General features: G+C 42.5%; 1 protein-coding gene across 22 annotated transcripts in view; it reads right to left on the bottom strand.

Moving 5' to 3' along the window:
* WNK2 (WNK lysine deficient protein kinase 2) overlaps positions 1-27981 on the bottom strand; it is a 172678-nt gene that overhangs the window by 68048 nt on the left and 76649 nt on the right. For 21 of the 22 annotated variants that reach the window (XR_012159824.2, XM_073351600.2, XM_073351601.2 and 18 more), the window contains 6 exons: positions 21401-21489; positions 20291-20510; positions 17372-17660; positions 9581-9777; positions 6685-6837; positions 1377-1568 (listed from right to left, as the gene is read on the bottom strand). Coding sequence is in view for 21 of the 22 variants with exons in the window: in XM_073351600.2 (XP_073207701.1) it covers positions 1377-1568; positions 6685-6837; positions 9581-9777; positions 17372-17660; positions 20291-20510; positions 21401-21489 (1140 nt within the window). In the remaining variant the exon portion in view is untranslated. The remainder of the gene's footprint in view (positions 1-1376; positions 1569-6684; positions 6838-9580; positions 9778-17371; positions 17661-20290; positions 20511-21400; positions 21490-27981) is intronic. The other variant, XM_073351580.2, reaches the window with a different exon arrangement.

Below are 27981 nucleotides of genomic sequence, written 5' to 3'. Positions count from 1 at the left end.
GGTAGAGGCGTCAAAAAGTAACCACTGTGCATGCAAAATGAGTTGAGACAATTTTAATAATTCATACTGCAACTGGGCAGGATAGAAAAATTTGTGGGAACAGTTTTTAGACACACAAACTCCCAATGACATGACAGACTAAAATGACCCTACTTTGCCAATCTGCTGTTTAACATTTCCCTCGAATGCCGAAAACAGAACATGCCTCGAGGCCTTCTGACGTGCCAACAGGGATCTTATACACTAAGGTCCTGCTCCTGCAAGTATGGAAATACGTGACCAGTCCCCCTGTTCACAGGCATATGTACAACTCTATGCATAGGTATTTACAGGTTCAGGGCGTGCATTTAAATTCCTGTAATCTCATAGTTTCCTTTTTAATACATGCACAAAGGAATTGCAGGGTAAGTTCTCATGAAGTCAATGGCAGTGCTGACTGCAAAAGTGGATCACAATACACTCTTTTACTAAAGAACACTTTATCTTGCATAAAAATCCAGACGTGTAAAAACTGGATACTTCAGTAATTTTATAGATAACCTGATAGCCATGCTAAAATAATATAACAAGTAGCAGCAATATATTGTTTAAGTTACTAGAAATTTTGTTGACTGTAAATGCACTTTTAATCTTCAGAGGACATTTAGGCAGATTCTTGGCTTTTGGAAGTGAAAAGGTTTTATTTTGCAGTTGGACAATTTTTTAGAAGCAGACGTTGAGAATTTTCTTTACCAAAGCAGATAGTGGGAGTCAGTGGAGACTTTAGAAGAGGAATACATCACAGAAGCAGCTTGCTCTTTCCCCTTCGTTTAAGCTGCTTCACATCTTTAAAAGCCCTCGACAGCCAACCTACCAAATGATGCTAATAAGAGCTTTACTACTGCAGGCCAAAGAATAGGTTCCATCTTGGCTACTGCTAATGGAAAGGGGCCAGAGATCTGGAAAAGGAGATGGAGGGGGGAAGGTGGTGGGGTGGAAGGTGAAGAGAAGAGCTCAAGAACATTAAAGTGGGCAATTGTTCATGCTCTTAAGCCTGTGATGGGGAAGGGGGTCCACCATGAAGGGGAAAAAAAATGCAGAATTACAGTTATTGCAATTCAAGTGACTAGCATTAACAAGATTAACTAGGCAAAACCCAGGATTATTCGAACAGGATCATTTTTTAGTTCACCAAAAACAAAAATTAATGAAAACAATCCAGAGAGCATTTAATAGTTACATTCTCATGAACTAAATTACACTGGTGAGCATTGCCAGTAGCCAGGTGAAAACTTCAGGGCACATGACACTGATCACTGACTGGCTAGAAAATATTACTTGAACAAACGTGCCTTTAAAATGATTTAACGCACCACTGAATTCTCAAAACACTTTACCTGGGAGGGTGGGACCTGAGGAAGTTGCTGCACAGTGGAAATCTGTAACGGTGTTAGCTGTGTACTGGTAGCTGCCACCTGAGAAGTCTGGGTTTGATATTGGGGCAGCAGATGGACCGCGGGCTGCAATGGACAAACTGGCTGGCTGGCTAGAACCTGCTGCAGAGGAGCTTGCTGTGGCATGGATTGCTGCTAGAGAAAAAAAAAATGGCATATTAAGAAAGAATCAGTTCACCGGACACCAGTCTTGTTTTCTTCACAATTAAAGCTGTATGCTCAACACAGAACTGTCACTCATATTGAGCAGCACTGGTAAAAAAGACTGACACTTCCAGTTCAAACATTGTACAAGAGCCTAGATTGAAGTCTTATTTAAATAAAACCTATATTACCACAAAAGATAGATGAGCACTGTTTGGAGAGGATATTTTTAATAAATCATGCTGGCTCTTTAAAGCTAAGTAAAGGACAAAAGAACCTCTATTTTCTAGCCAGCCCTGCAAAATCTTCCAGCTATGGACCCCAAATATTCCTATATGTAGAGCAAACCAAGGCAATATTGTCATTCAAAAATTCACTCTATAAAAAAGCCTAGACATTCAAATGTACTGCAAATTGTACTCTCTGGCTGATCAAGGAATACACCGTTCTTATTGAAATAAAGCTACAAAAGCCAGATTCTAAGAATAGTTCCCTCCACCCTGGCAGATCTGAATGTACACAAAGGCTAGGGAACTGATAGCATAAGAAACTCGTCTTACACTGACCACCCCTTAACCCTGTAATATCTGAAAAGGTGAACTACAAAGCAAAGACGACCCCCTCCCCACGTTTATGCTTTTTGTGATATATAAAGACACTTCTCAGAATTGAACAGTGATGTCAAGAGTATGTGACCAGAGCTGGCTCTCTCCCTGCTTCCAAATGAAGTGAATGGGATTCCAATTGATTATAAGTGAATATTCAGCACCCCTTCTCTGTTGGTCAGGAGGTGAGATAGCAAAAAGCTCAAATCAATCACAATTTGCATTCTCCAGTAACCTTGCCAAGAGGGGAAAGTAAAGCCTGACTTCTTATATAAAAAGCAGCACTTTAAAAGATCCTTTGAGAATGTTTTAAATCATGGAAGGGCAAAACAAAGCTTTTTGTTTAATTTTTTGTTTTGTAATCCTGTTTTCAACATGCAGGGAAGCTTTTGCCAAGTCATAACTCATTTTATGAATGATCTCAACTCTCGCCTGCATGAACCACACTCTAGAGTTTCAGTGGTAGCTGTGTTAGTCTGTAACAGCAAAAAAACCAGGAGTCCTTGTGGCACCTTAGAGACTAACCAATTTATTTGGGCACAAGCTTTCGTGGACTAGAATCCACTTCATCAGATGTATGAAGTAAAAGATACAGGAGCAGGGATAAATACATGAAAGGATGTGGGTTGCTTTACCAAGTGTTAAATCAGTCTAAGGAGATAAATCAATTAACAGCAGCATACCAAGGGAGGAGAAATAACTTTTGAAGTGGTAAGAGTGTGGCCCACTACAGACAGTTGACAACAAGGTGTGAGTTGAAAGTTTAGTTGTTGTGACAACAGTTTTAGAACTTTTATTTGGATAGAGGAAATAGACAATTACACCATCTTCCGATACAAAATGCCTCTTGCCCCGCCCTGCTTTTTTGCTGCAAGTTTACATTACAGCATATATGAAAAGTGACAATTTCTAAATTAGAACCTAATTTTGTAAACATTCACAGTATAAGACAATTGAGCATTGGACCTCTCTCAGTTCAGCTGAACTCTGCCTAGTTCCTTTCATTAAGTTTTACGCAATTACCATTTTATTCAATTGGAGAGCAGCTGGTGAGCAAACAGACTGGCACAAATCTAACATTACTGTACTCCTACCAGTAAGCGATTTTGGATCTCGCAAGAGATTCTATAGTGACAGCCCTGGAAACCAAGCTCCGGGTTCACAGGCACAGGGGAGGCTACATTGGCCTGCCACACTACTGAAAATTTGATTAGAATGAGATCACTGTTCCATGGCTGACTTAATAAGTACGTTTTCACCTCTAACCATCTGTCCTGCTTCAGGGGTCTCAGTGAATGCTGGATGTAATTTAAGAGATAAATATGCTTGATGTTAAAACTGTAAAGATAAAAATAAATGAATAGGGAAATGTAAGCATTGCTTTTCATCTTTGCTGCTTCTGACGAATGACAGCTCCGCACTGTTTGATCTTGTGTGTTTTCAGAGATAGAATGCTTCAACAAGAACCCTTATTTCCTTTTTTAAAATATATAAACACAAGAACAGGGATAAAACGGATTAAGGAATCAAGTGGGCTTGCCCATCTAGACACATTTAAGACTGAAGCAGCTTTGTGGCTTCCAAACATTGTAAACAGGTGTGTGTTTGGCTACTTGCATCTGGTGGCGCAGGTTACTCAGCAAGTCTCAACGTAACAAGTAGGGCTGTCAAGCGATTAAAAAAATTAATCTCAATTAATCGTGATTAATCACACTGTTAAACAATAGAATACCATTTATTTAAATATTTTTGGATGTTTTCTACATTTTCAAATATATTAGGGCTGTCAATTAATCGCAGTTAACTCATGCGATTAACTCAAAAAATTTAATCGCACTGTTATACAATAGAATACCAATTGACGTTTTAAAAATGTTGGATGTTTTTCTACATTTTCAAATTCATTGATTTCAATCACAACACAAAATACCAAGTGTACAGTGCTCACTTTATTATTTGTGATTTACAAATATTTACACTGTAAAAATGAATCTGCAAATGAATCTGAAAAAATCTGCAAATTCTGATGTGTCAGCAGAAAGCCCATGTGGCCAATACACACACTCCTGCAACTGGAGCTTTTCCCAGTTCTGTCCAAGAGGCAGTAACATTTCTGGCTGAATGAGAGAACATGAGAATATTTTGCCTATTAGAAAAAAGGGATACGATACAATAGTTCAAGATACCATAGGTTATAAACAGGAAGATCAAATTATGCTGTTTCTATGAGAGTGCTTTCAGAAAGAAGACAATACTTCATCCAGTAACAAAACTTGAGCTATTCCAGCACTGAATATTACTAAGACTAAAGAGATTTTGAGATCTTGATAGCTCTAAGTTCAAGAGAAAAATAAGCATTCATCTATGCCAACAATGCTAGTATTAGAAATACGGCATATTTTGACAGCCTAAATGGTGTGAGGGAGCTGGTGAAACAAGAAGACATCTGTCAGTAAGGCAGTACATTCCTCTGCCCTGTGCACAGAGAGCATAAACACTCCTCAGCCCATTTAAACCATAGCTTGTGTTCACAGAAGCCGAGTTTTTGGTAGAAACACAGAACGGGGACAGGTCTTTATGACATTTTTGTTGGCCTGAGATACACTTTTTACTACCAGTTAGTACGGGATTCTTGTCCAAGCAATCAAGAATTTGTGACTCTCAATTTTCCAGCATACAATAGATGCTTTGTAAATACCTTTACTATGCATGAAATTTCAGAGAATTATTTGAGCATCCTACTCCAGAGATCGGCAACCTTTGGCAACCTTTTCCCTGTCAGGGAAATCCGCTGGCAGGCCGGGACAGTTTGTTTACCTGCAGCGTCCACAGGTTTGACCGATCGTAGCTCCCACTAGCTGTGGTTCGCTGTTCCAGGCCAATGGGGGCTCCGGGAAGCAGTGGTCAGCATATCCCTCGGCCCATGCCGCTTCCCACAGCCCCCATTGGCCTGGAACGGCGAACCATGGCCAGTGGGAGCTGCCATCGGCCGAACCCGCCAACACTGCAGGTAAACAAACCGTCCTGGCCCACCAGCGGATTTCCCTAATGGGCCGCATGCCAAAGGTTGCCGATCCCTGTCCTAGACAGACATTGGAGGAATCAGCATTTTGGAGACTGTCTAGAGACAGCCAGATTCTTCATTTAGAAGAGTGTTACTTGGTGGATCAAGAACACACTGTACTATGTTTTTAAAAAATTATATAATTATTCCTAAATTCGAGGTGGGCCTCTGACCCTCATGCTCCCTTGGAAAAGATGCTCTAAAATCCCCCTGAGGATCTGAGCGCAGTTTAGAATAGACAAAAGTTTGTTTTTCCAATATTAATTTATTAGCGAGTCATGCACATCTCAAGTGCTAACAATAAAATGAAAACAAAGTTGCTCCCTCACTTAGCTTTTTTATAAGTTATGCTTTGCTCAGACCTGCATCCCCCTGTAGGTACTAAAGCAGGTATCAGAGCACCCAGCATGTTAATACATGGTGGTAGAGAAACTGTACAACAGGATATGCCAGGGTCTCAAACTATGGGGCTAGGACTCTCCGACTGAGTCAAACTATTTTTATTTATTTATTTGCTGTCCTGAAAATCATATAATACAAATGGCTGCCTGGGCTTTCCCTCAGGGTTCCTGTGTGCCTATTTCAGCTCCAGGTCAAGTCTCCCACAGCGAGCAAGGCTGCAGAGGCTGAGCAAAGTTTCCCCATCAGTGACCCTGCCAGACTACAGGGGCCTACTGGGTTGCTGACACAGACTGTGTCTCTTCCTCTGCCCAACAACCCTTCTGCTAGTGCTCAGCCAGCCCACAGCTGCCTGGGAGGAGAGAATAGGGGAGATAGATAGCAACCACCAATTGCCTCAGGGCCTCCCGGTAAGGAGGTGAAGAGGACGAGGACAAGCTCATCTACCTCAATGAACTATATTCACAGAAAGGCAGTTATAATTGCATATGTTTTCTACAGTATTTCATTAATGCGAATATTATCTCTAGCACATGTGAAAATGGGGCTCGGGATCATTTGCTCTGAGCAACATGGGGTTGCAATGATGAAAAGGTTGAGAGCCACCAGCATCAAGGAAGAGTGATCAACTTTTCTAGTTAGCAAGCCAAACTACTGTGTGATTTAAGAGCAGATATTAAACTGGGATTCTCTCCACTACTGCGGATAAAGAGTTTATGTCAAAGTTCTGTCTACTCTGAAAAGCACCCAACCACTAAGTCACTGATGAGCCAGGGAAAGAAAGTGGAAACTCTGATGTATAATATTCATGAATGTAACTTCTGAATATTACGACTTATGTTCAAAAGCAAGGTTTCAAAACTAACTAATGCATTTAAATGGTGGTTTAACAGGTTCTCAGTACAGTAGTTCTATTCAATAAGCAGACCTGATCTCTTAGAAGTCCTCGAACTAAGGTCGGACAGTGATTTTGCTAGCAAAAAGACCATTCAGAAGAAAAGAAAGGCAAGAGATGGGGTCAGATAGTTTAGCTTCTCACCTGCTGGCTGGCTAAAACAGGCTGAGATTGCCCCATCTGCAATGAAGCAACTGTGGTTGGCTGTGTGACTGGGAATGTCATTGCTGGCTCTTGGTAATGCTGCGGTCGCTGAGAGATAACAGCAGGCGGAGCCTGAACCACGGTTAGTCCAGGCTGGAGGAAAGGAAAATAAATTACTTTAGAAGAAACATCAATAAAAAGTTGTCTACAACCGATTTTTAAGAACATGCTTGCTACTAAATATTTAATTCAAAACAAGGAAAGAGAAATGAAAAACACAGGCAAAGGAAGGTAACATCTCCAGAAAGAGAGATTCCCTAGGGGAGATAAAAAAAAAAACAACCTGTATTGCATTTCTCTTTATTGGACCTGGGGCCACAACCCAGATAAGCTCCATCTTCTGTCACTGAAAGTGCTCTCTCTCTCACGCACACAAAATACATTAAAAAATCAACAACTAGCTTGGTAAACTCCAGTTGGTATCTTAAAAACAAACAACTTTTATTGCCAGGTGATTTACTGAAATTGGAGGCCAGGAGATTGATTTAGGATTTTAAAAAAAACAATAAAAAAAAACAGCAACAGATAAGGAAGTAAAATAAAATAAGGTTCTTGATAAGCAAAGTCTCAAACTCCTGTACAAGGAAAAGGATAGGTATGTATATTAAAGAAAGGGCCAATAGACTTAAAACCCTATTTACCTACAAGGAACACCAATTACATCTCTTGCTGCATGATGCTATACTACCGCAGTAATATATTTAGAAATTTCCAACTTAAATATGTCAGGAAGTATTCATTGCTTAAAAATCAAGTGTTCTTTTTAAGCTTGTAACAGTTTATACCTGTGTTGAAGATGAAAATGCAGTCAAAAATTAAGTGGACATGAAATATCTAGGAAGAAAATATTGCTTTTGACAAAATACAAAACCAACTGAAATACTTCCTGCTGTTTTACCCTTTGCAACACCCAATTAAAAAAAAACAACAAAAAACAGATCACACTTAAGTCCAGTTACTGAGACTGTACCAATGAAATCAATAAAAAGAGTGTGTCTGCTCTAAGGCACTATACTGCACTGCTCAATTTTATGTCTTCTGCAGAAAAGGTATTGCTACACTCAATCATAGCTGTTATTTCTTCATGTGAAAAATACAGGAGAAAGGATGCAATCAACACCACTACATTCATAGGGCAGATGGCGTCAACAACTGAGGGAGTTTATTACAGAGGCCCAAGTTAAAACAAGATGGTGATTCAAGCCATTCTCAGGACCATTCAAACTAAATATACTGTACATTCTGTTGCAAGCATTTTGGAAAACAAGGGGGAAACAGGGTAAGTGTGGCATTTCTGAAGCATCTGGGGAAATTTTGGATCAAACAGGAGACACTTGTCATTCTTGGATGTGGGTTTTCTTCTTCTAAACCAACTAGGGATAAAACGAGGGATTCAACCTACCACATCACTGGTGGTGTTTTTACTAGCTAGGCTGTTTCTACTGCTCTGCACAGATGGAGTCACTGGATTGTTCTGCTCTGTTAATGATGTTTTGCCAGTGCAAACTTTGTGGAAGGGCGGAGGTAGTTCAGGCATGTTGACTTCCCCATAACTGAAGGACTCAGAATGCAGGACTTTTTCTGTGACTCTTGCAGTTCTCACGGGAATAGAATTGGTCTTTTGGCTAATTATGTGCTGCAGAGATTCATGTAATAAAGGCAGGTCTGACCTTCTGTCGCAAGGCCTGCTTGCTTGAGGAACAGGTAGAGATACTGAGTTTTTCTCTTTGTTACAGAGGCAGCGAGGAGTATTTGTAGCACACTTAAGGGGTACTGACTTTTTTGGATCTTCTCCAGAATGAAGCAGATGGGCTAAGCATCCCTGACAACTGTGTTTAAGGATCATTAACTCAGTGGTATTTGCAGAGATCTCTAATGCCACTAACTGTGATTTACCTGCTTCTTCTTCTCTATTTGGTGAGATTTTTATGTTTTCCTCTATTAGTTCTGTTGGAAGAGAGGATGTAACATTTGGAGTCAAAGCCGCTACTGAATCGCTATGGCGACGATTATTGCTCTGAGTGCTGTGAATCATGGGTAACAAGTATTGGCTAACACAGGAGCAGTGTGCCACTGGAATTTCTGAAGGACACACTAGGCCTATATTGATTCTTTCACTGGAGAGATAGGAAGGTTTATGTTCGCTTGCACGCAATTGTTCTTGCAGTGATGAGTCCATTAATTCTTGGTGGCCAAGGTCATTGTAACATGAACACAAGAGTAAGTGTGAATATCTGTCTGGGTTACCAGTGTTGGGTTTTGGAGCCTCAATAACAGAAGTGCTTCTTCGCCTCTGTGCAACATTACATCTAAGCAAAAAGCTAGAAAGGCATTCAATAGACGCTTGATCTTTAGCACAACAGGAAGAAACATCGGACCCAAGAGGCTCTTGAACAAATGAAGGAACAATATGTGGCTATATTAACAACAAACAAAACACAAAAACAAAGAATAATTCTCAAATGGACATGCTCATGAGGTTAAGTCTAATCATGGCAAAGCTATTAAAAAAAACAACTCAGTGAAATGAAAAAGATGAATGCTCACTTTATGATGCTTAAATTAAAGTACTATAGCAAGCAGCAAAGCATTTCCTTGAGCACAGGAAGTACAATGATAAATGTCTTATCTTTCCATAGCAAAACTAAAACACATTTTTAGGCAACAGTATGAATACATGTATTAAATAAATCAGTATTGGTAGAAATGGGCAGAAAAGAAAAAGGGTGAGCCACAGGATCTACACTCACGGAAGGCAGAATATAAGGCGAGTCATTAAACATGGTCTAGTATATTCAACATTGTTGGGGGGGGGGAGGAAAAAAAAAAGACTTACTACTGAAGGCTGCTGGTAGTGCCCCAGCTGCTGAAGGGTTTGGGGCAAAGCCTGGCTCTCATTTAGAGGTGGACTGTAAACCCGTTGAATAGCAGGAGGTATTGAATCAGGCAGAGATGAGTAGATGACACTTTGCTGGCTGCTCTGGGAGTCTGAATAAACTGTGGACCCCTGACCGCTGTCAAATGTGCTGTCAGCTGAAAGAACAATCTTTTTTATTAAGAGCTTAACAAATCAAACAAAATGTTCAAGTAGTGACTTAATGGGGAGGCCTGTGTGGGGTTTATGCAATTGGCATTTTTACTACCCTAGCTATTTCTACCATATACGTAAGTTATAGAATACAAATGCTATTTTCTGTGAATATATTCCTCCCTGAAGCCAGAAATGAAGAGAGTCTCCTATGGATTTTGTGCAGAGCTAGGCACATTGATATTCCCTTCAGAGGTCACAACATTGATGTTAAGAATTGCAGACCTTCTATGGATTTTATAGCATGAAAGAACAGTGAGCTGATTGTGACTTCAATGGGAGAGGAAGGATCTCAGCTGCCTGCGGGATGAATTCCTTTGGAGATAGAGTGGTTTTAATGATTATTTTAATTCCCTTTTGGTTAGTGGTGTTGCATATTTCAATTTCAAATAAGTTATGAAATGTTACATTATTTACTGTGTGTTAGCCAATATAAAATTTATAATCAGCTTCACTATGTAGTACCACCTTAGTTGAGGAATACTAACAAAACAAGAAAAAATAGGGGCAAATGTTCAACGGAGAAACTGGAGGAAAACAAATCATGGCTTTTTGACAGCTGTATATTAATTGGTGCAAGACAGCAAGTAAAAGAGTAGGCATACCTAAAAAACTGCTCTAAATCATTAACTTGATTTTGACTTGCCCTACAATTTTAGGCATTGCTTGCCATGGAAGCACAGTAAAGCTACACAAGAACAGATCCTCCGAAATTACAACTGAATACTAAGCAATTTTAATACACCCTACTCTTCCCTGGTTTTGTTACTACGAACAGAAAGCCTTAACATACCTGGACTCGACACCATAATAACTGGATGAAATAAAACTGCTTTATATAAGCAGTCATCTTGATCCAAGTTTTTAATGAATAGGAGCACAATTCACCACTTTGTCAGTGCTCATAAGACAGAAAGTTAGCCTGACTAATCTGAAAAATTGCACAACTCTGGGAACTGGGCAAGAGTGACATCTTTGTCAAAACGGAAATAAGGCTTATAATGGCATTGTTAAATATTAACGGCTTGAAAAAAAGGTCTTTTCAAGTTTACTGAAGCCAGTAAAATATATCTGCACAGTTAACTAGCTTCTTTTTCTATAGATGTTGTTTTTACACTTGAATTAACCAAGGCAGCAGTAGTAGTGAAGTTAAAATACCTTGTCACAACAGAGAGGAGTTAAAAATCTGGACCAAAAGTGGACTGTAGCAGACTTGAACCATAACTGTTAAAAGGATTTTGAATTAAAGGAGTATGATTTTACCATATCTTTATCTAAAACCCTCCCTCTTCCCCATCCCCTCACCTCCCACACAGGGCTTGCTCTACGGGGTTTGAATAAAATGGGACCCAGAAGTGAGCCCCACTCAGTTTTCAGAAACTAACCTCCCAAATATGTTTTGAAAAAACTAAAACCCACCTCTAGTTTTCCTCATTGCCAGTTTAAAATAATCAGATGCTGCCTGTTATAACGATGTAGGTGTTTTATAGAATACGGAGTTTCATCATTATAAATAGTTATTCAAGACCACAAAGGAAGACAGAGTGTAAGTGAACAGAGCTAAAGCAGAAGCTGAGAGTCAAACCTAGATTTTCTTGGCACACCATGTCGCACACAGACATTAAATTATTAATATAATCTCTGCATCCTCTCTCTCTACCAAATGAACAGATAGGGAAGTGATTTATAGAGCTTTTAGACTCAATAGCACTAAACAAGCATCCAAAGACATGGGATATGGAATTGCTAAAGTACAGCAAGAAATAAATTACAAGACAGAACCAGGAAGCAAGTTGGGTATATAATATATATATTTACACCCCATAAATTGTCAGCTCAAAGGTCACAGAAAGGCACAATTAACCTCAGTTAGCTATTATTTTTAACTAACTTAGTGTCTTTTATAAAAGGTTCTTCAAAGGCAGGGGTGGCCAACCTGAGCCTGAGAAGGAGCCAGAATTTACCAATGTACACTGCCAAAGAGCCACAGTAATACGTCAGCAGCCCCCCATAAACTCCCCCCTGCCCCCAGCGCCTCCCACCCACTGGCAGCCCCCCGTTCAGCACCTCCCAATCAGCTGTTTTGTGGGGTGCAGGAGGCTCTAGGGGGGAGAAGGGAGGAGCGAGCGGATAGCAGACTCAGGGGAGGGGGCGGGAAGGGGTGGAGCGGGGGCAGAGCCTGTGGCAGAGCTGGGAGTTGAGCAGTGAGCACCCCCCAGCACACTGGAAAGTTGGCGCCTGTAGCTCCAGCCCTGGAGTTGGTGCCTATACAAGGAGCTGCATATTAACGTCTGAAGAGCCGCGTGTGGCTCTGGAGCCAAAGGTTGGCCAACTCCGCTCAAAGGAGTCAGCTTATGTGAGTTAAGTATGTAGTCAGAAAAATATAAGATCAGACCAAATCATCTTCTTCCAAAAGTTTTGAAAGTACTATAAACATTCTGTAAAGTTCTGAAAATATTGTAGGAGTAAGACAATTTTATGCCTTCTGAAAGTCTGCTGTTTTGTGCTGACCTTGTTGAATTATTATTATGTTCAACACTCAAAAGCTAACTCAAGCACAATGCATGAACTATAAAATGGGTAAGGATTTTGTATCCTTATTTATAAAATACCTGAATTAAGGAATAAGCAGTCTCTGTGCTCCAAATAATATCTATTTAAATCGAAGAACGTCTATAATAAAATTCCAAAGCAACAAAAAGGTAGCATTGGCTTAACAGTTTAGGAGGAGAAGCCATACATCAGTTTGTCTAAGGGATATACCCTTGTCTAAACCAAGGGATAATGCACCCTACAGGGATGTGATTTTTCAAGCACATTAATGTCTCATGCATTAATTGGTCTGTATAAACCCTGCTGGTGTGCACTAAAGGTTTTGAATACTACTACATTAAAGTGGGCTATGGAACCATTAGCACGCACCAGCGGGTTCTACCTGGACCAATTAATGCACAATTGATTAGTGTACTTTAGAAATCACACCTCCCACATGGCACATCGCTGTTCGGCATAGACAAGCCCTTAGTAAAACACGTAGCCCCAAACTTTTTCTGAGCTTCCAGTCTGAAGTATTTTGCAATATCAACCTGAAAACCACTAATACTTAAAGTACACCAACAAAATTATAAATACACTCACAGTTCAGTGAGATGGGGAGCCTGTCTTGCTGACAAAATGTGTTCTGAAGCTTGATCTGGGGGTGGGGAAAGGGGGACATGGTCTTAAATTATTTTTGATCACCACAAGACTGCAATTTTCCCCCTATATCACTGAAGAGAAACCTGAGGCTCAGAAATAGGAAAATGAAAGCTCTGTACCTAAAGCTGGGTACCTTCTCATTCAGAAATGCCCAAAAAGCAGCTGAGTTTCTACTTCGAGAAAATCAGTTGCAGGGACTTGTAACATGTCTCACAATTTCGTCCTGCAATGGACCAGAGAGTGCTGTTGAGCCAACAGCATCTTGGTTGAAAGGGTTACTGGTCAACCTTCTCCCCCTATATCCAGGGTCTGCAAATAAAACAGAAATACAGCTGGGTCCGAAGTTTCTTCAAATGAGCAAAGAGAAGATGGTCTTCCTGAGAATGGAAAGGAGATGCTATTTGCCAAGTGTTCTGATGAATGTTTCCACACTGGTCTGCATGGACATTCATAATCCGTCCTTTGGGCAAAGGGTTCAGCTTGTCTTAGTGCCCAAATGTCAGCAAGGGACGCTTAGAGTGCCTCCCACGACAAGTTATTAAAGGAGTCAGCAAGGGAAATCCTGCACTTCTGCCCTTCATTTGAAGAGTTGAGTCAGCACCTCACCATGTGAGAGCCAAGAACTTCACAACGTAACGGCATCGTGAAGAACCTGGCATGGGCCTGCAGGCATTTTCTTAGTAGCAAGAATTTGTCTGGGTATGAAACAGTGGGGCCATGAGGTTTAAGATGTGATGTTCAGGATCCATGTGACCAAGTCACTACCTTAAGCTGTCATTTCCTTGGCACCTTCCATGACAACTGCAATACACCACTCCCACTAAATGCGGAAATTTTTGACTGCTTCCTGAAGTGTCCAGTGTCTGCTCTCTTCTGTTGTACATCCTGGCACAGCTTTACAAAAGAACAAGCCTTCAGTAGAGCCACCATACACATCACGCACAAACTGCTAGAAACCATCACACCTTTGTTTTCAGAGCAGTTCCTCTTGGACAAACTCATCTGTGTCACTAATGGAGTGAGAAGCAGTGACATCAGGCAAGCCACACAGTTCAGTCTGGTAGCTGAATCATGCCCTGCAACTTTTGAAATCACAACCGTTGCACAAGGAAGGAAACAACCTTCTGCAAAGTTATACAATTTTCACTGCTGGGCCATTCTTGTCAATACCAAATAAGATGCCTGAAGAGCATTTGTGCTGACATTGCCAGGTTGAGGAATGAAGTCTCATTGCTTTTTCCAAGACATGACATTGACTCCAGAAATAAAAGCCTCAGGTTCATCTTTCAGTAACTGATGTTTGGCATCTAAAAGCATCCCGACATCAGCCAGCGCTTCAGGACATGCTACCTGCCATGCTTTCAAGTCACATGACATACAACCATACATCATATCTTTGCTATTATTCCATCCTGTCCTTTTTCCTTTTGAGCCATCATTTGGACAAACTTAACGCTTTCCTTCCTACAACACAATCAGACTTTCTGAATCATCTCAGGGCAGAAGTTAACTGCAAAGACTCCAAGAATTGGGCAATACTGTCATGAGAGGTTCAAGCAGTGGCTTCATGCCATAGTAAATACAGTCAACAGCTAACATCTTGATTGTTCAAATTCAATGACTTTTTGTCATGACATTTTGCTTGGATATTTTCATTTCATGTGGTACATAATTTTAAAAAAATAGGTGTGTGCTGTTCTGTAGGAAGTTAAATTCAAGCCCATACAAAGGTACAGATTCAATGCTATTTTGTTAACAGAGTCTCTAGCAGCCGGATGCACATTCTAACGTTCTGCAGTAGTCTATAGTAAGCTACTATCTGGGTATCTCGGGTTACAACAATGTGGTGACCATAAAGGAACAAATAATTAAAGGGTTTATGTCATGTATCTATTTTGATATCTTTTTAGCTGAACTGAATTCCACCCCCCCGCCCATCCCTCTCCTCCACATTGTCTGCATGATTTGCAAAACCCTGGATATCCTATGCAACCCAGAGATTGTGAAACCCTGAATACAAAAATGCAGAAGTGATGTAGAAAATTACTACATCTCTGGTAAAGTTAAAGTATATCAAAGAAGAGGGCTCAACAAGACTAGAGAATCCTCCAATTACCCTATAAAAGTGATTTGCCATTAACGCAGCTGTATTGTACTATCCTTTTGTTGATAAAGTTATAGCAAGTATTGCATCTTCCTGGTTTTATGTTTTTTCCCTTAAGGACAACCAGGAAAGTAGCTACTGGACTAGACAAAAATTTTAGTATAATGGGAAAAATGCAGTGATTACAAAAAAATCATTATTTTATTTATTTTGTTTTGGACTAGGGTTGCCAGGCATCCGGTTTTCGACCAGAACGCCCGGTTGAAAATGGACCCTGTGGCTCCAGTCAGCACTGCTGATGGGGTGCTAAAGGTCCGGTTGGCAGCACAGTGGGGCTATGGCAGGCTCCCTGCCTGCCCTGGCTCTGCATGGCTCCCAGAAGCAAACGGCACGTCCGGCTCCTAGGCACAGGGGCACCCAGGTGGGCTTATGCACTACCCCCGCCCCGAGCGACAGTTCCGCAGCTCCCACTGGCCAGGAACTGTGGCCAATGGGAGCTGTTGGGGCAGTGCCTGCAGGCGAGGGCAGTGCACAGAGTCCCTTGACTCTCCTGCCTAGGAGCCGGACATGCCAGCCACTTCTGGGAGTCACATTAGGTAAGCGCTGCCCAGAGCCCTCACCTCCTCATCTCTGATACCCCCACCCCCTGCCCTGAGCCCCCTCCCACACCCAAACTCCCTTCCTGCACCCCCAGACAGAGTCATCACCCCCGCCCACACCCCAACCCACTGCCCCAGCCCAGAGCCTCCTCCTGCATCCCAGACCCCTCATCCCCGGCCCCACCCAGCACCTTGAAGCCTTTATCCCCAGCCGCACCCCAGAGCCTGCACCTCCAGCTGGAGCCTTCACCCCCTTCCGCACCCCAACCCCCTGAAAATGAGTGAGTGAGCGCGGGCAGTGGAGAGTGAGTGACCAAGGGAGGGGGGATGGAGCAGGGGAGGGGCAACGGTGTTTGGTTTTCTGAAATCAGAAACCCTATTTTGGACAAGTGTATGCTATGAAGTAAGAAGTTTCACAATGTATATGTTCACCTTTCTTTCAGAAAATTATCAAAAAGTGAAAAAGGAACATTCGTAGTATTTTGAGTATATTAAAGGACTATTGTACCTTTATCACAAATTGCAAACTCGTGTACATTATTTTACCCTCCTCCTCTCAACAGGGGCACAGTTGTAGGGGTTGCAAGAATGGCTAGCTCATCTGACAACATGGTATGAGCCAACCCCACTCAGCTCTGTCGTAGGGCAAGGGACTGGCTAAAGCCAGAGGACCCCAATAGAACATTTAATTGGCTCTCCTTAAAAAACAACCATGAAAGGGTAACTTACACTTGCTCCCTGTTTAGGGGTAAGTGTTACTACCTCCTACACACATTCGTACCGCCATGTCATGTGTGCCTCACAGAGAGCACTTCTAATAGATTCATGTTTGTTTTTAAAAGGTAAATTTTACAGTTAAATTTTAAAGGTGGTATTGAACAGCAGATCAGTTGACTTTGTCATGCCACAGAGAAAGGGTAACATTAAAACTATTCTGAATACACATTATTTTTGGAATCACATCTAACAGGGAATGTGATTAGACAGCATTCAGATATTCTTTTTCAAATCTGAAGTATTGGCCTCTTTTTGCAGACCTTATGCAAACTTACATGAATTACAGTAAGAATTCTTTTTTTGAACCGCTTCGGACTTTTTAAAAAACTCCATATTTAGGAACCAGTACCTCTTGTCAATGTCTAAGTACGTATAATACCTCCAACACTGATTTCATTGGGACTTCTAAACATTAAAAAGCAAAACAAAACACACGCTCAACCCAGCCCCCTCTCCAAAACAACATTAATTTCCGTCTTGTGAATCAATATGGAAAGTTTAAGGTTTTATTTTTAATATTAGATTTTTGAAAAATGTATTTTAATGCAGTTAAAAGTACTTTCAATTTTCTTGCTATTTTATTCACTAATTTATCATACCTTAATCTTTCATATGTTTACTCACCCTATATCTGTAACGTTAGTCAATGACTGATAGATAATGTAGATTCTGTAGAAGTTTTTTCTCTTGAATTCAGAATACCTCTAGTATTTAGAATTTAGACTTTCCTCTAGCGGGCAAAACTGTATGTAACACTCTCAATGTATAGTTCAGAGCACTGACAAGTTGTGGATTTCATCCATTTTATGCCAGGAGAATCATAACTGCTCACACAAGGAGCAACGCAAACATGATACTTACATGCAACAGATGTGACGCTGGTGGGGAGGTTATGCTGAAATAGATGCTGGTCAGCTTCTGGCTCCTCTAGCTCTGACAGAGTTTGTTGACCAGTGTGTGAAAGGTACGTTACTTGAACCTGTTGTGCTTGTGGCACCTTCAATTTCTCCAAACTTTCAGAAACTTGATGGTCCTCTGATTGTATCATAGGCCAAATTCTCTCTCTTCTCCACTGTATTAATGCTACTCTGTCACGTATTGACTTTGCAACTATCTTGACATCACTTTCATGAAAAAATCCGGAGTCAACCTGCAGGGAAGGCATATAAACTTATCAAATGCACGTACATGTGCATTTTAACCTGCATCTCTTCATAGCAAAGAAAGGATGGGTTTGAAATAACATGAACCGTGCATCTGTTCCTCACAGAATCAGGAATTCAATATAGTTTTGAGTTAAACGTTTGGCACTGAAGTATTTAAGAAAAATAATTGCTTGCCCTGTACTCCTAGGAAGGACCTATGACCATTGCAAGAACTTTCTAAGCACCCTTCACAGGAGCAGGGGTGCTTACCCTCAGAAAGGCACCCTGGACATATTCATTTTCCCTCCCGCCCAACCACAAGACCGTTGGCAGTTTACTTTTTTGCTGCGTGTGTGAAAAAAGGGACAACACAGAATGGAGGATAGCTGCAGAAAGGTGCCGTGTACAGTTAGGCACTTGCAGACATTCTGATGGACTCCCAGCCCATAAATTGATGTCCCTGGACTACGGACGTAGAAAGTGCTACTTGTAAAAACCTTGTGGTGAAAATAGGAGCTTTTGGGGAGCTAATTAACAATGTGCTCGGGTGATGAGTCACATAAGCTCACAGAGCCTTCTATGGCAAAAAGTAAAGTCAATTCTTCTATTCAAGTCCAGACGGGAAGAGAACTGAAAATCTGCCATGTTAACAAGTTCTAAAATTATATTCGTTCCTACTTCACGCTTTCATATAAAGAATGCTAAACTTATAATAAAGGCACGATTTCTTCCAATACCACCATTTGTGAAATGTAACCACAGGTTGTCAGCCCACTTGTGAACGTGCCTTATTTCAGATCTTTCCTTCTTTGCCTACATGGATTCTTTAAATGGGTTTGTTACTTAACTTCATGAATTTTGAAACCTCTTAACTATCATCAAATTTCATGTGCCCAACACTATCTTCTCCACAAGCATCGACAGCAAAACACATTGGCAAAGCAAAGCGTTTCTGCATTTGCCAACAATTTAGAATTGTCAAAAAAGCCACTTTCTTCAGGAATACACGTTCCTTTTTTAAAAAATGGCTTAGGAGCAGATAGTGTTTATATAAATCTGTTAATCATTTTGAATAAAACAGGCTATTTTTATACAGTCTGGAGGAGGGAAAGATGATATAGTAATTTGGAGGTGACCCTTTGTGGGTAATTCAGCCTAAACAAAATAAAACCACCTTCCCTCTTAAAAGAAGTTTTGCATAGGTAGTACAAGTAAGTTGCAGAACTTTAAGTGTCAACCATTTTCATAAATGTTTAAATATGGTTACAAAAACGTGGTAACTATCACATGGCAAATGTGAATAAGGTGAGTTGTGTCACAATGTATTGCATGAAACATTACATAGCAATTTCAAGTCAGAGTTAGGAAGATAGAGCAGGCCAACTTTCTTCCTTCAATGTATTTGGGAATGCTAAATTATGGATAGAAGTGAAAGCTAAGCAAAAATTACACTATGAGAATCGTTGCCTTCTTGGCAGAACAGAACTGATGGTGATACTGTCACTAAATAAAATCCCACAGGGGAAAAAAAAAGTAATTTAGAGTCCAGATGAAGTGTTCTTTGCTCATCCTGTTTTCATGAACCAATACATAAATGTGTTTTACCATCTGCTCCTCTGAACCTGTTATGAAATGAGATAAACAGCTCATACTTTTAATTATTTCCATGTTTTCGTCCAAGAAAAAAAGTTGCTTTAGTTTTAAGATACTGTTATGATTAGGATACATATTTATTATTAATTTAAGATTGTTTCCCCCTACGCAGCTTTATACTATACGTTGGCCAAGAACCACAGCCACAGCCACTTCATACTTTCTAACAGTTTCCCTTCACGTGCATCTATTTAACTGGTCTAACTTCAGATCACATTTGTTAGCAACTTTCTTGGTCTCGTCAATCTTATCTAAAAGTAAACTTTTGATAGGGAAAAAAATCAATTGCATTAAAGTATGCTCCAGAATAATATTACTTTTTAAGAACAACATAGTGACAGTAGAAGTTAAAAGTTTTCTAAAACAAAGCCCAGAACATTTTACAAAGGAAGATATAAAAAATTAATTAAGTTAGATATATCCACCACTATTAAAAAAACACCCTCCTCTTCCATCACTCTTTATACTATACTTTGATATCAGCTACCTGCTTAATTTTATCAGCTCAATGCCTCTTTATAGAGGACTTTTCTTATCTAAATTCTTCGTAATTTTTCAATGCCAGAAGAGCTTTTCGAAAAGATGGAAAAGGTGTTTGTGAAAAGCATAATGGAAAATGTATTTCAGTTTTTGTTTGCAATTTTGAACTCTTCCAAACAAGTCCACTTGTAGTCTGAAATTATCCTTGATTTAAGCAAGTCTCCAATCAACTCTGAAGATATAAAACAGATAGAGATGGGTTATATAGTTTTCTTTTGTCTCTTCCTGGGATTAAACAACATGTTTTACCAGATTATTAGTTTTCCCTCTTTTACTACTTGAGTTTTCTTCCAGCATTCATTCTAAAACCAATGTCATCCTATTTAAATGAGATAGCCTGACCATTTTGAGTGGAATTTACTTTACCAGATTTGCTCCTGCTGTCCTTTGAGATTTATGTACTACTTATATACATATTTTTGTCAGGAGAAGTTTATTTTACCATTTCTTGTGCAACATCATCAGGAGTTTCCTTCTCCAGATCAAAAGTAAACTCAATGGCTCCATTATCTTTGGGTTTTCCTTTCAGTTTCTTAGGATCTTCTACCCAGAGTCTTAAGGCAATAGAGGATTTCCTACCATGGTCTTCTTCTGCAAGTTCCACTCTTACCCCAGTATCTTCAGCAAAAAAGGCATGGCTTAATAAGTCTTTAATTTCATATCTGGAACAGATGATGTCCAAAATGAATATCAAATACTGCATAATTTAAACACTTTCAATTAAGTATTTAACAACATAAATAGAAAGGCCCTATAAAGGCAAGACTAACACCAACAGCATGCTTTGCATGCAGCCATAAGAAATTTGTATTCTTAGTAGATAGAAGTAGTATGTCTAGTATTTTTAGGAATCCTTGGGAATTCGACATTTGCTATTTGGCAGAGCTTCAGCATTATTCATTTATGCACCAAGTGCTCCAAAGGAGCAGAGGGAAACAGAAATGCAGTTCCTTCCCAAGACTGCTTACAAATCTGTGATTCAATATGACACAGGTGAGAGGGGGCCCCCTCATCAAGGAGACAGTTCTGGTCTATAGGATTCATAGATTATAAGGCCAGAAGGGACCACTGTGATCACCTAGTCTGACCTGAAACTGGACTCTGAAGCTAGACAAATTCAAATAAGGTGTGGTTTGTTTTTTTAAACAGAGAGTCTAAATACTCACTGGAACAACTTATCAAGGTGTGCGGTGGATTCGCCATCACATGAAGTATTTAAAGCAAGACTGGATGTCTTTTTTAGAAAGACATCCTCTAGTTCCACCATAAATTATTGTGCTCATTGCAGAAACTGCTGGATGAAATTTTATGGAATGTGTTAGGCTGGAGGTCACATGAGATCAGAACGGTCATTTTTGACCTTAGTTAATAAAGAGCAGGGAGGGTTGGGTTTATTTTATCATCTTGATCTTTGCTGGTGGTGGTGGTGGAAGTAGTCATATGGTGTACAGCATTGTGTACTTTCTCCTATACAATGAACACCCAGAGAAACTTTAATAAATCTAAACATAAAAATAAATTTTCATACAAAACTTGGCCATTTGAAACAAACCTTTCCTCTTTATTTTTGCAAATACACTCCCCAATTATCTCCTTAATTTCAGGATCAGTAACTTTCTCAAAACTTGCTGGCTTGACACCCTAAAAAGGGGGGGGGGGGAAAGAGTCATTAGTTCAACAGAAAAATCACAGTAAGTCTGTAGGAATGTTAATTGTGGAAAAATTGTACTAAAATCCAAGATACCCACTTGTTTAAGTTTTAAGTATTAATTTGGAATGGAAATAAGATATTCAACAACTTCCAAAACTAAGTATCACTGTGCTTTGAAACAAGCAGGTTATTTTGCGTATGTCACACTGAAATTCATCATGCAAACCTCCCTTGTCTTTATTACCAACATGTGGCAGCCTTGCTTTTTTACCCTGGATGGACTCTGCAGCCAACATTTAAGGAATGACAGTGTTACAATTCTCAGTTTTTTTCCTTGAGATGATTTGGTTTTAATGTAGGTTTTTAAAAGGTGGTTTCCATTAACTCTTTAAACGCTAAATGGACACAAAATATTCATTTTTTTCAGGTGGTCATTTGCAAGATGAGTCACAAAATGTGTTTTCTCACATAGGTACAATATTGCAGCGGCAAACACGAAAGATCAATACAATATTCTGAAAGCTATTCTCCATGTAATCTTTCAGATTGCTGAGGGGTGGGGTGGAGTGGGGTGGGATGGGTTGTTAGCTGGGAGGGGGGGAAGAAAAGGGAGGACAGCAGAATGGGAATCTGCTCAAACAGCTCCAATTTGTTTACACATTTCCCAGCTGTTGAATAAATCCAGTGCCCTGTAGAAACTCAGTGGAGACATTCGGGAGAAAGGGTGTCATCTCTACTGTAACCTGATGCAGGACAAACTTCATTAGCTTCAAACATTTTTACATTCTGGGCACAATCCTTTCCCCTGGGACAGCCCTTGTTCCAGCTCAGGTGGTAGCTAGGGGATTTCTTTCAGGTATCCCTGGGAGTGGAGAGGCTCTCTCTTTAGCCAGCTGAAGACAAAATGGAGTGGTCTCCCACGGGCTTAAATAGACTCTCTCTTGTGGATGGAAACCCCCTCCTCTCTCCTATGAAAAGTCCAGCTCCAAGTTTTGGAGTCACATGAGCAAGTCACATGTCCATGCATGACTCAGTTTTTACAAGCAGTAGCCATTGCTCACATGCTACCTTGAATGTCCTCATGTAGACTTCTTATGTGGATTGGAGCCTTTCAAGATCCATGGTCTGTTAAGTGCTTCTTGATTGGGCACTTAACTTGCAAATTCTTTTCTAAAGAAGCTGACCAAATGCTTTACAAAGGCTACTTAAAAATCAAGCCAGTACACAGCCAATATTTATAACTTCAAATACAAAAAAGGATACATGCATACAAATAGGATTAATAGATTCAGTAGATCATAACCTTTACAGAGATATGTTACATGGCATATGTAACATAAAACATTCTAGTTATGTCATATATACATTCATAAACTTATTTCCATAAAGCATTATGGGGGGGAACAATCACAAGGAGAAAAAGTGCCAATATAATCCCTGCCTCTAAAGAGGGCAGTAAAAGAGGTGATGCAGGCTGCTACATACAGAGACCTCTAAAACCTGGAGAGAGATAATAGAGAGGCTTAATAGTATGAGTTGTGGCAGGAAAAGAGCATGGTGAAAAAAAAAAAAAAACAGAAAAAAAAAAAAACCCCACCAGGGCAGTCAAACATCATCTCCACTTGCTTGCTGATAACATAGGCATCTGTCTCTAGTCAAGCAACACTCTATGGGATACACACTTCACAAGACTTTTATATCCTCCTGCATATATAGATTCTGCTTGCATGAGAAAATTTTAAGTCACAAGCTACAATACGGTTTGTATGCTCTTGTGTCTTTCCTTGCTGCCCCAAGTGGGAACAAGATAATTAGAAGAAAAACTGGACAGGTCATATGTAACACAAAGCAATGCATTTCCAATACCTGCGTAGACAGGCATTTCTGATATAGAGACGAGACTACAGTAAGCTAAGAAAAATTATGTTTTAATTCTTGTTTATGAGACTAATTTCTAATGATCCAGCAAAAAACAGCCCACCCTTCTAATGTCCTTGTCAAATCAAGCAGAATGGACTAACAGGCCCTCGTGATTTATGACACTGCTCACTTGTCCCCATGCAACACAATTAAAAGCTTTCCTATAATCACTATTTCAAGAGCAAGATGTGAGAAGTCTGGTAGTAGAACAGTGATAAGAAGTCTATAGTTCTAGACAAGAAGTTCCATTTATCCTTCCACTTAGACTCAGTCTACACAAAAAAGCCTGCCAATGAAATCTATACATAAAAGGTGTCTACTGAATAAAACTGGTCCGAAGGAGATTTTGGGAAAGCAAGTTTTCTGCATTTAGGCCCCACTTCAGTAAGGTACTCAAGGACATAAGTATTCCCACTGAAGTCAATGGGACTACTCATGTCCTTACATATTTTACTATTTACCTAAAAGACAGCATCTCATGAAGCCCAAAATTCAGTGGAGTTGAGCACCTAACCCCCTTCAGCTTCTTCTAAAATCTCATCCTAAAAGAACAATAATACTGTGCTAGACAAGAAAAACAGTACATTGGACTTCAGGCTCCATCCAAGGCTATGCTGTCTTTGAGATTAGCAGTACAGCTCTTCAGAAAAGTTCTGCACCTAAACCTAAACAGTTACTTATCTTCTCGTAACTGTTGTTCTTCGAGATGTGTTGTTCACGTCCATTCCACATTAGGTGTGTGTGCGCCACGTGCACGAGCTTCGGACACTTTTTCCCTTAGTGGCTCCCGTTGGGCTGGTGGGGGGGCCCCTAAGTGGTGCCACTGCGCCGTGCATATATACCCCTGCCTCCCGACCCCCTCCGGTTCCTTCTTGCCAGCGACTCCGACAGGGGGTAGGAGGGTGGGTGGTGCTTGTTCACGTCCATTCCACATTACGTGAATCACAAGCTTACCTCTGGAGGAGGGTAGGAGTCACAGAACAACTGATTGGAGGACCGCTCTGCCAACTGCCGTGTCCTCACTGGCCTGTTGGTTGACTGCGTAGTGGGTTGTGAAGGTGTGCACCAAGGACCAGGTGGCTGCTCTGCAGATCTCCTGGACAGGACCTGTGCCAGGAAAGCCGTGGAAGTCACTTGTGCCCCAGTTGAGTGGGCTGTGACCGCCAGGGCTGGAACACCTGTGAGCTCATAGCACACCCGGCTGCAAGACAAGATCTGCTGTGCCGACACTCGGAGGCCTTTCATCCTCTTGGCTACGGCCACAAACAGCTGCGCGGATTTACGAAAGGGCTTGGTGCGCTCCAAATAGAATGCCAGCGCACGACAGACATTCAGGGTGTGTAGGCTGCGGTGACTTGAGTCCGTATGGGGTTTTGGAAAAAACACCGGCAGACAAATGTCCTGGCCCAAATGGAACTGCAAGACCACCTTAGAGAGGAACTTGGGGTGCGGTCGGAGCTGCACCTTATCCTTGTGAAATACTGTATACAGTGGCTCAGAGGTGAGAGCCCTCAGCTCAGACACCCTTCTGGCCGAGGTAATGGCCACCAGAAATGCCATCTTCTAGGAAAGGTAGAGGAGGGAGTAGGTAGCGAGGGCCTCGAAAGGAAATCCCATGAGCTTAGAGAGGACCAAGTTAAGGTTCCAAGGGAGGGAGTGGGGGGCATCCTCACAATACTTTAATTGGAATTGGAAACATCCTCTCCAATCCTTTAAGGAAACTTCCCACCACTGGGTGGGAAAACACCGAGCCCCCCCGAAAACCCTGGATGGAAGGAGGAGATGGCCGCCAGGTGCACTCTGAGTGAGGACGGGGCCAGCCCCTGCTGCTTGAGGTGCAGGAGATACTCTAGGATGGCTTGCACCGGTGCCTGGCATGGCTGCATCTGTCGGGGCTCACACCAACATAAGAACATTTTCCATTTGGCCATATAGGTAGCCCTGGTAGAGGGCTTCCCACTGCCAAGCAGAATCTGCTGCACAGAAAGGGAACATTGGCTTTCCAAGGCGTTTAGCCACAGAGCTTCCACGCCGTCAGGTGTAGTGATTGCAGGTCAGGGTGGAGAAGCTGCCCGCTGTCCTGCATGAATAGATCCCGGTGAAGGGGCAGGACTACCGGGGCCTCCACCAACAGCTCTAGGAGTGGTGTGTACCAGTGCTGGTGGGGCCATGTTGGGGCGATGAGGACCACCGCCACTCTGTCCCCGTGTACCTTGAGCAGGACCTTGTTGTATCAAGGGGAGCGGGAGAAAGGCATGCATCAAGCCCTCTCCCCACAGGATCACAAACGCATCTGCGACTGAGCCCAGGCTGTGGCCCTGGAATGAGCAGAACCGCGGGCACTGGGCGTTGACCCTGGTGGCAAACCACTCGTGCATGCAATAAGACCTGTTGAGGTAGTTCGCCAGATCGTTTCGCACCCCCAGGAGATACAACGCCTCAAGGTGAATGGCATAGGCTATACAAAAGTCCCAGAGGAGAGCCTTGCAACAGAGCGGCGAGGAACGGGCCCCACCCTGCTTGTTTATATAAAACATGGCAGTAGTGTTGTCTGTCAGAACTGTCTTGCTGTGACCACTCAGAGTGGCATGAAAGGTCTGGCAGGCTAGACGAACTGCCCTGACCTCCTTCACATTGATATGGAGCGACCGCTCTGCTCCGGACCACAAGACCTGAGGTCCCCCAGGTGAGCCCCGCATCCACGGTCTGATGCATCTGTCACCAGCATCAGGTCCGGTTGTGAGGCAGCAAAGGGGATGCCTTTCCAAACCACAGGCTGGGACTGCCACCACAGCAGGAAGTCCAGCACGTCTCTTGGGGCTGTCAAGTCCAGGGGATCCCTGCCTGTGCGGTACACCCAAGCGAGCCACGCCTTCAGAGTCCTAAGCCTCAGTCTGGCATGCCTGACCATGTGCGTGCATGCTGCCATGTGGTCCAGCAGCCACAGGCAGCACCTGGCCGTTGTTGTTGGAAACTGGCGCAGGGAGGCCACCGCTTGCTGGATAGCCCGGAATTGGGAAACTGGAAGGCTTGCCCTGGCCTGCACCGTGTCCAGGACCGCCCTTATGAATTCCACTCTCTGTGTGGGTACGAGAGTGGACTTGGGGACGTTGACCAGGAGCCCCAGCTTGCGGAACTATCTCAGGGCCACCTCCATGTTGCCCCGCACTTCTGCTTCGGATCGGCCCGCCAGGAGCCAGTTGTCGAGGTACGGGTAACCCTGGATGCTCTGCCTCCGTAAGAAGGCCGCCACCACCGCCATGCATTTCGTGAACACCTGTGGGGCTGCGGCTAGACCGAATGGGAGAACCGCAAACTGGTAATGTTCTTGGCCCACGGTAAAGCGCAGGGATCGCCGATGTGCTGGGTGGATGGCAATATGAAAGTTCACGTCCTTCATGTCAAGGGCAGCGTACCAGCCCCCCGGATCCAGGAAAGGGATGATGGTGCCCAGAGAGACCATGCAGAACCAGGCCTTGACCAGGAACTTGTTGAGCACTCGCAGGTCTAAAATGGGACGAAGGCCCCCCATTGGCCTCGAGTATGAGGAAGTACTGGGAGTAGAAACCTTTCCCCTTTAGGCCATGCGGCACCGCCTCTACCGCCCCCGCCTCTAGCAGTGAGTGAACCTCCTTCTCTAGGAAATGCTCATGAGAGGAGTCCCTGAAGAGGGACGGGGAAGGGGGGTGGGAGGGAGAGAACTGCAGCGAGTACCCGTTCAGCACCGTGCATAAGACCCAACGGTCCGACGTAACGCTGGACCACACATGGGAGAAATGGGACAGGCGGTTCCAGAAACAAAGGGACGGATTCAGTGACTGGTCTGGTACGCTGTCCCCGAGCGCACCTTCAAAAGCCTGGCTTGGTGCCCGGCTGGGATTTGTGCTGACTTTGGTTCTGGCCTGGCGCATTATTGTTATTATTGTTGTTGCGCCGTCACCTATTATCCCTGCCTCACCTACGGTAAGGCTCATGCCTATGATGAGGCTGGTACTGGCGCTGACGGGGAGGCTGCGGCTTAAAGGGCTTCCTCTGCGTTACTGGGGTGTGCATGCCCAGCAACTTAAGTGTAGCCCTCGAGTCCTTGAGGCTATGCAGCCTCGCGTCTGTCTGGTCCGAAAAGAGCCTGGACCCTTCCAAGGGTAGGTCCTGAAGTGTATTCTAGACTTTAGGCGGCAGGCCTGACTCCTGAAGCCACGCTGAGCACCTCCTGACCACCCCCGACACGATTGTTTTGGCTGCCACGCCTGCTGAATCCAGGAAGGCCTGGAGAGAGGTCTTGGCTTCTGCCTTGCCCTTGTCCACCAGGGCCGTAAACTCCTGTTGGGAATTTTGTGGGAGGTTGTCCTTAAACTTCCCCACCGCCACCCAGGAGTTAAACTTATGCCTGTTGAGGATGGCCTGCTGGTTAGCAATCCTCAACTGAAGGCCCCCTAACGAGTTCACCTTTCTGCCAAAAAGGTCCAGGCGTTTTGCCTCCTTGGCCTCAAGGGCCAGGGCCTGTTCTCCATGGCGTTCCCTTTCGTTCACCGCCGAGACCACCCGGGAGCATGGACTTAGGT

This window comes from Lepidochelys kempii, chromosome 7 (assembly GCF_965140285.1).
Source record: "Lepidochelys kempii isolate rLepKem1 chromosome 7, rLepKem1.hap1, whole genome shotgun sequence".
Taxonomy (NCBI): Eukaryota; Metazoa; Chordata; order Testudines; family Cheloniidae; genus Lepidochelys; species Lepidochelys kempii.
This window is presented reverse-complemented; position numbering and strand designations above follow the sequence as displayed.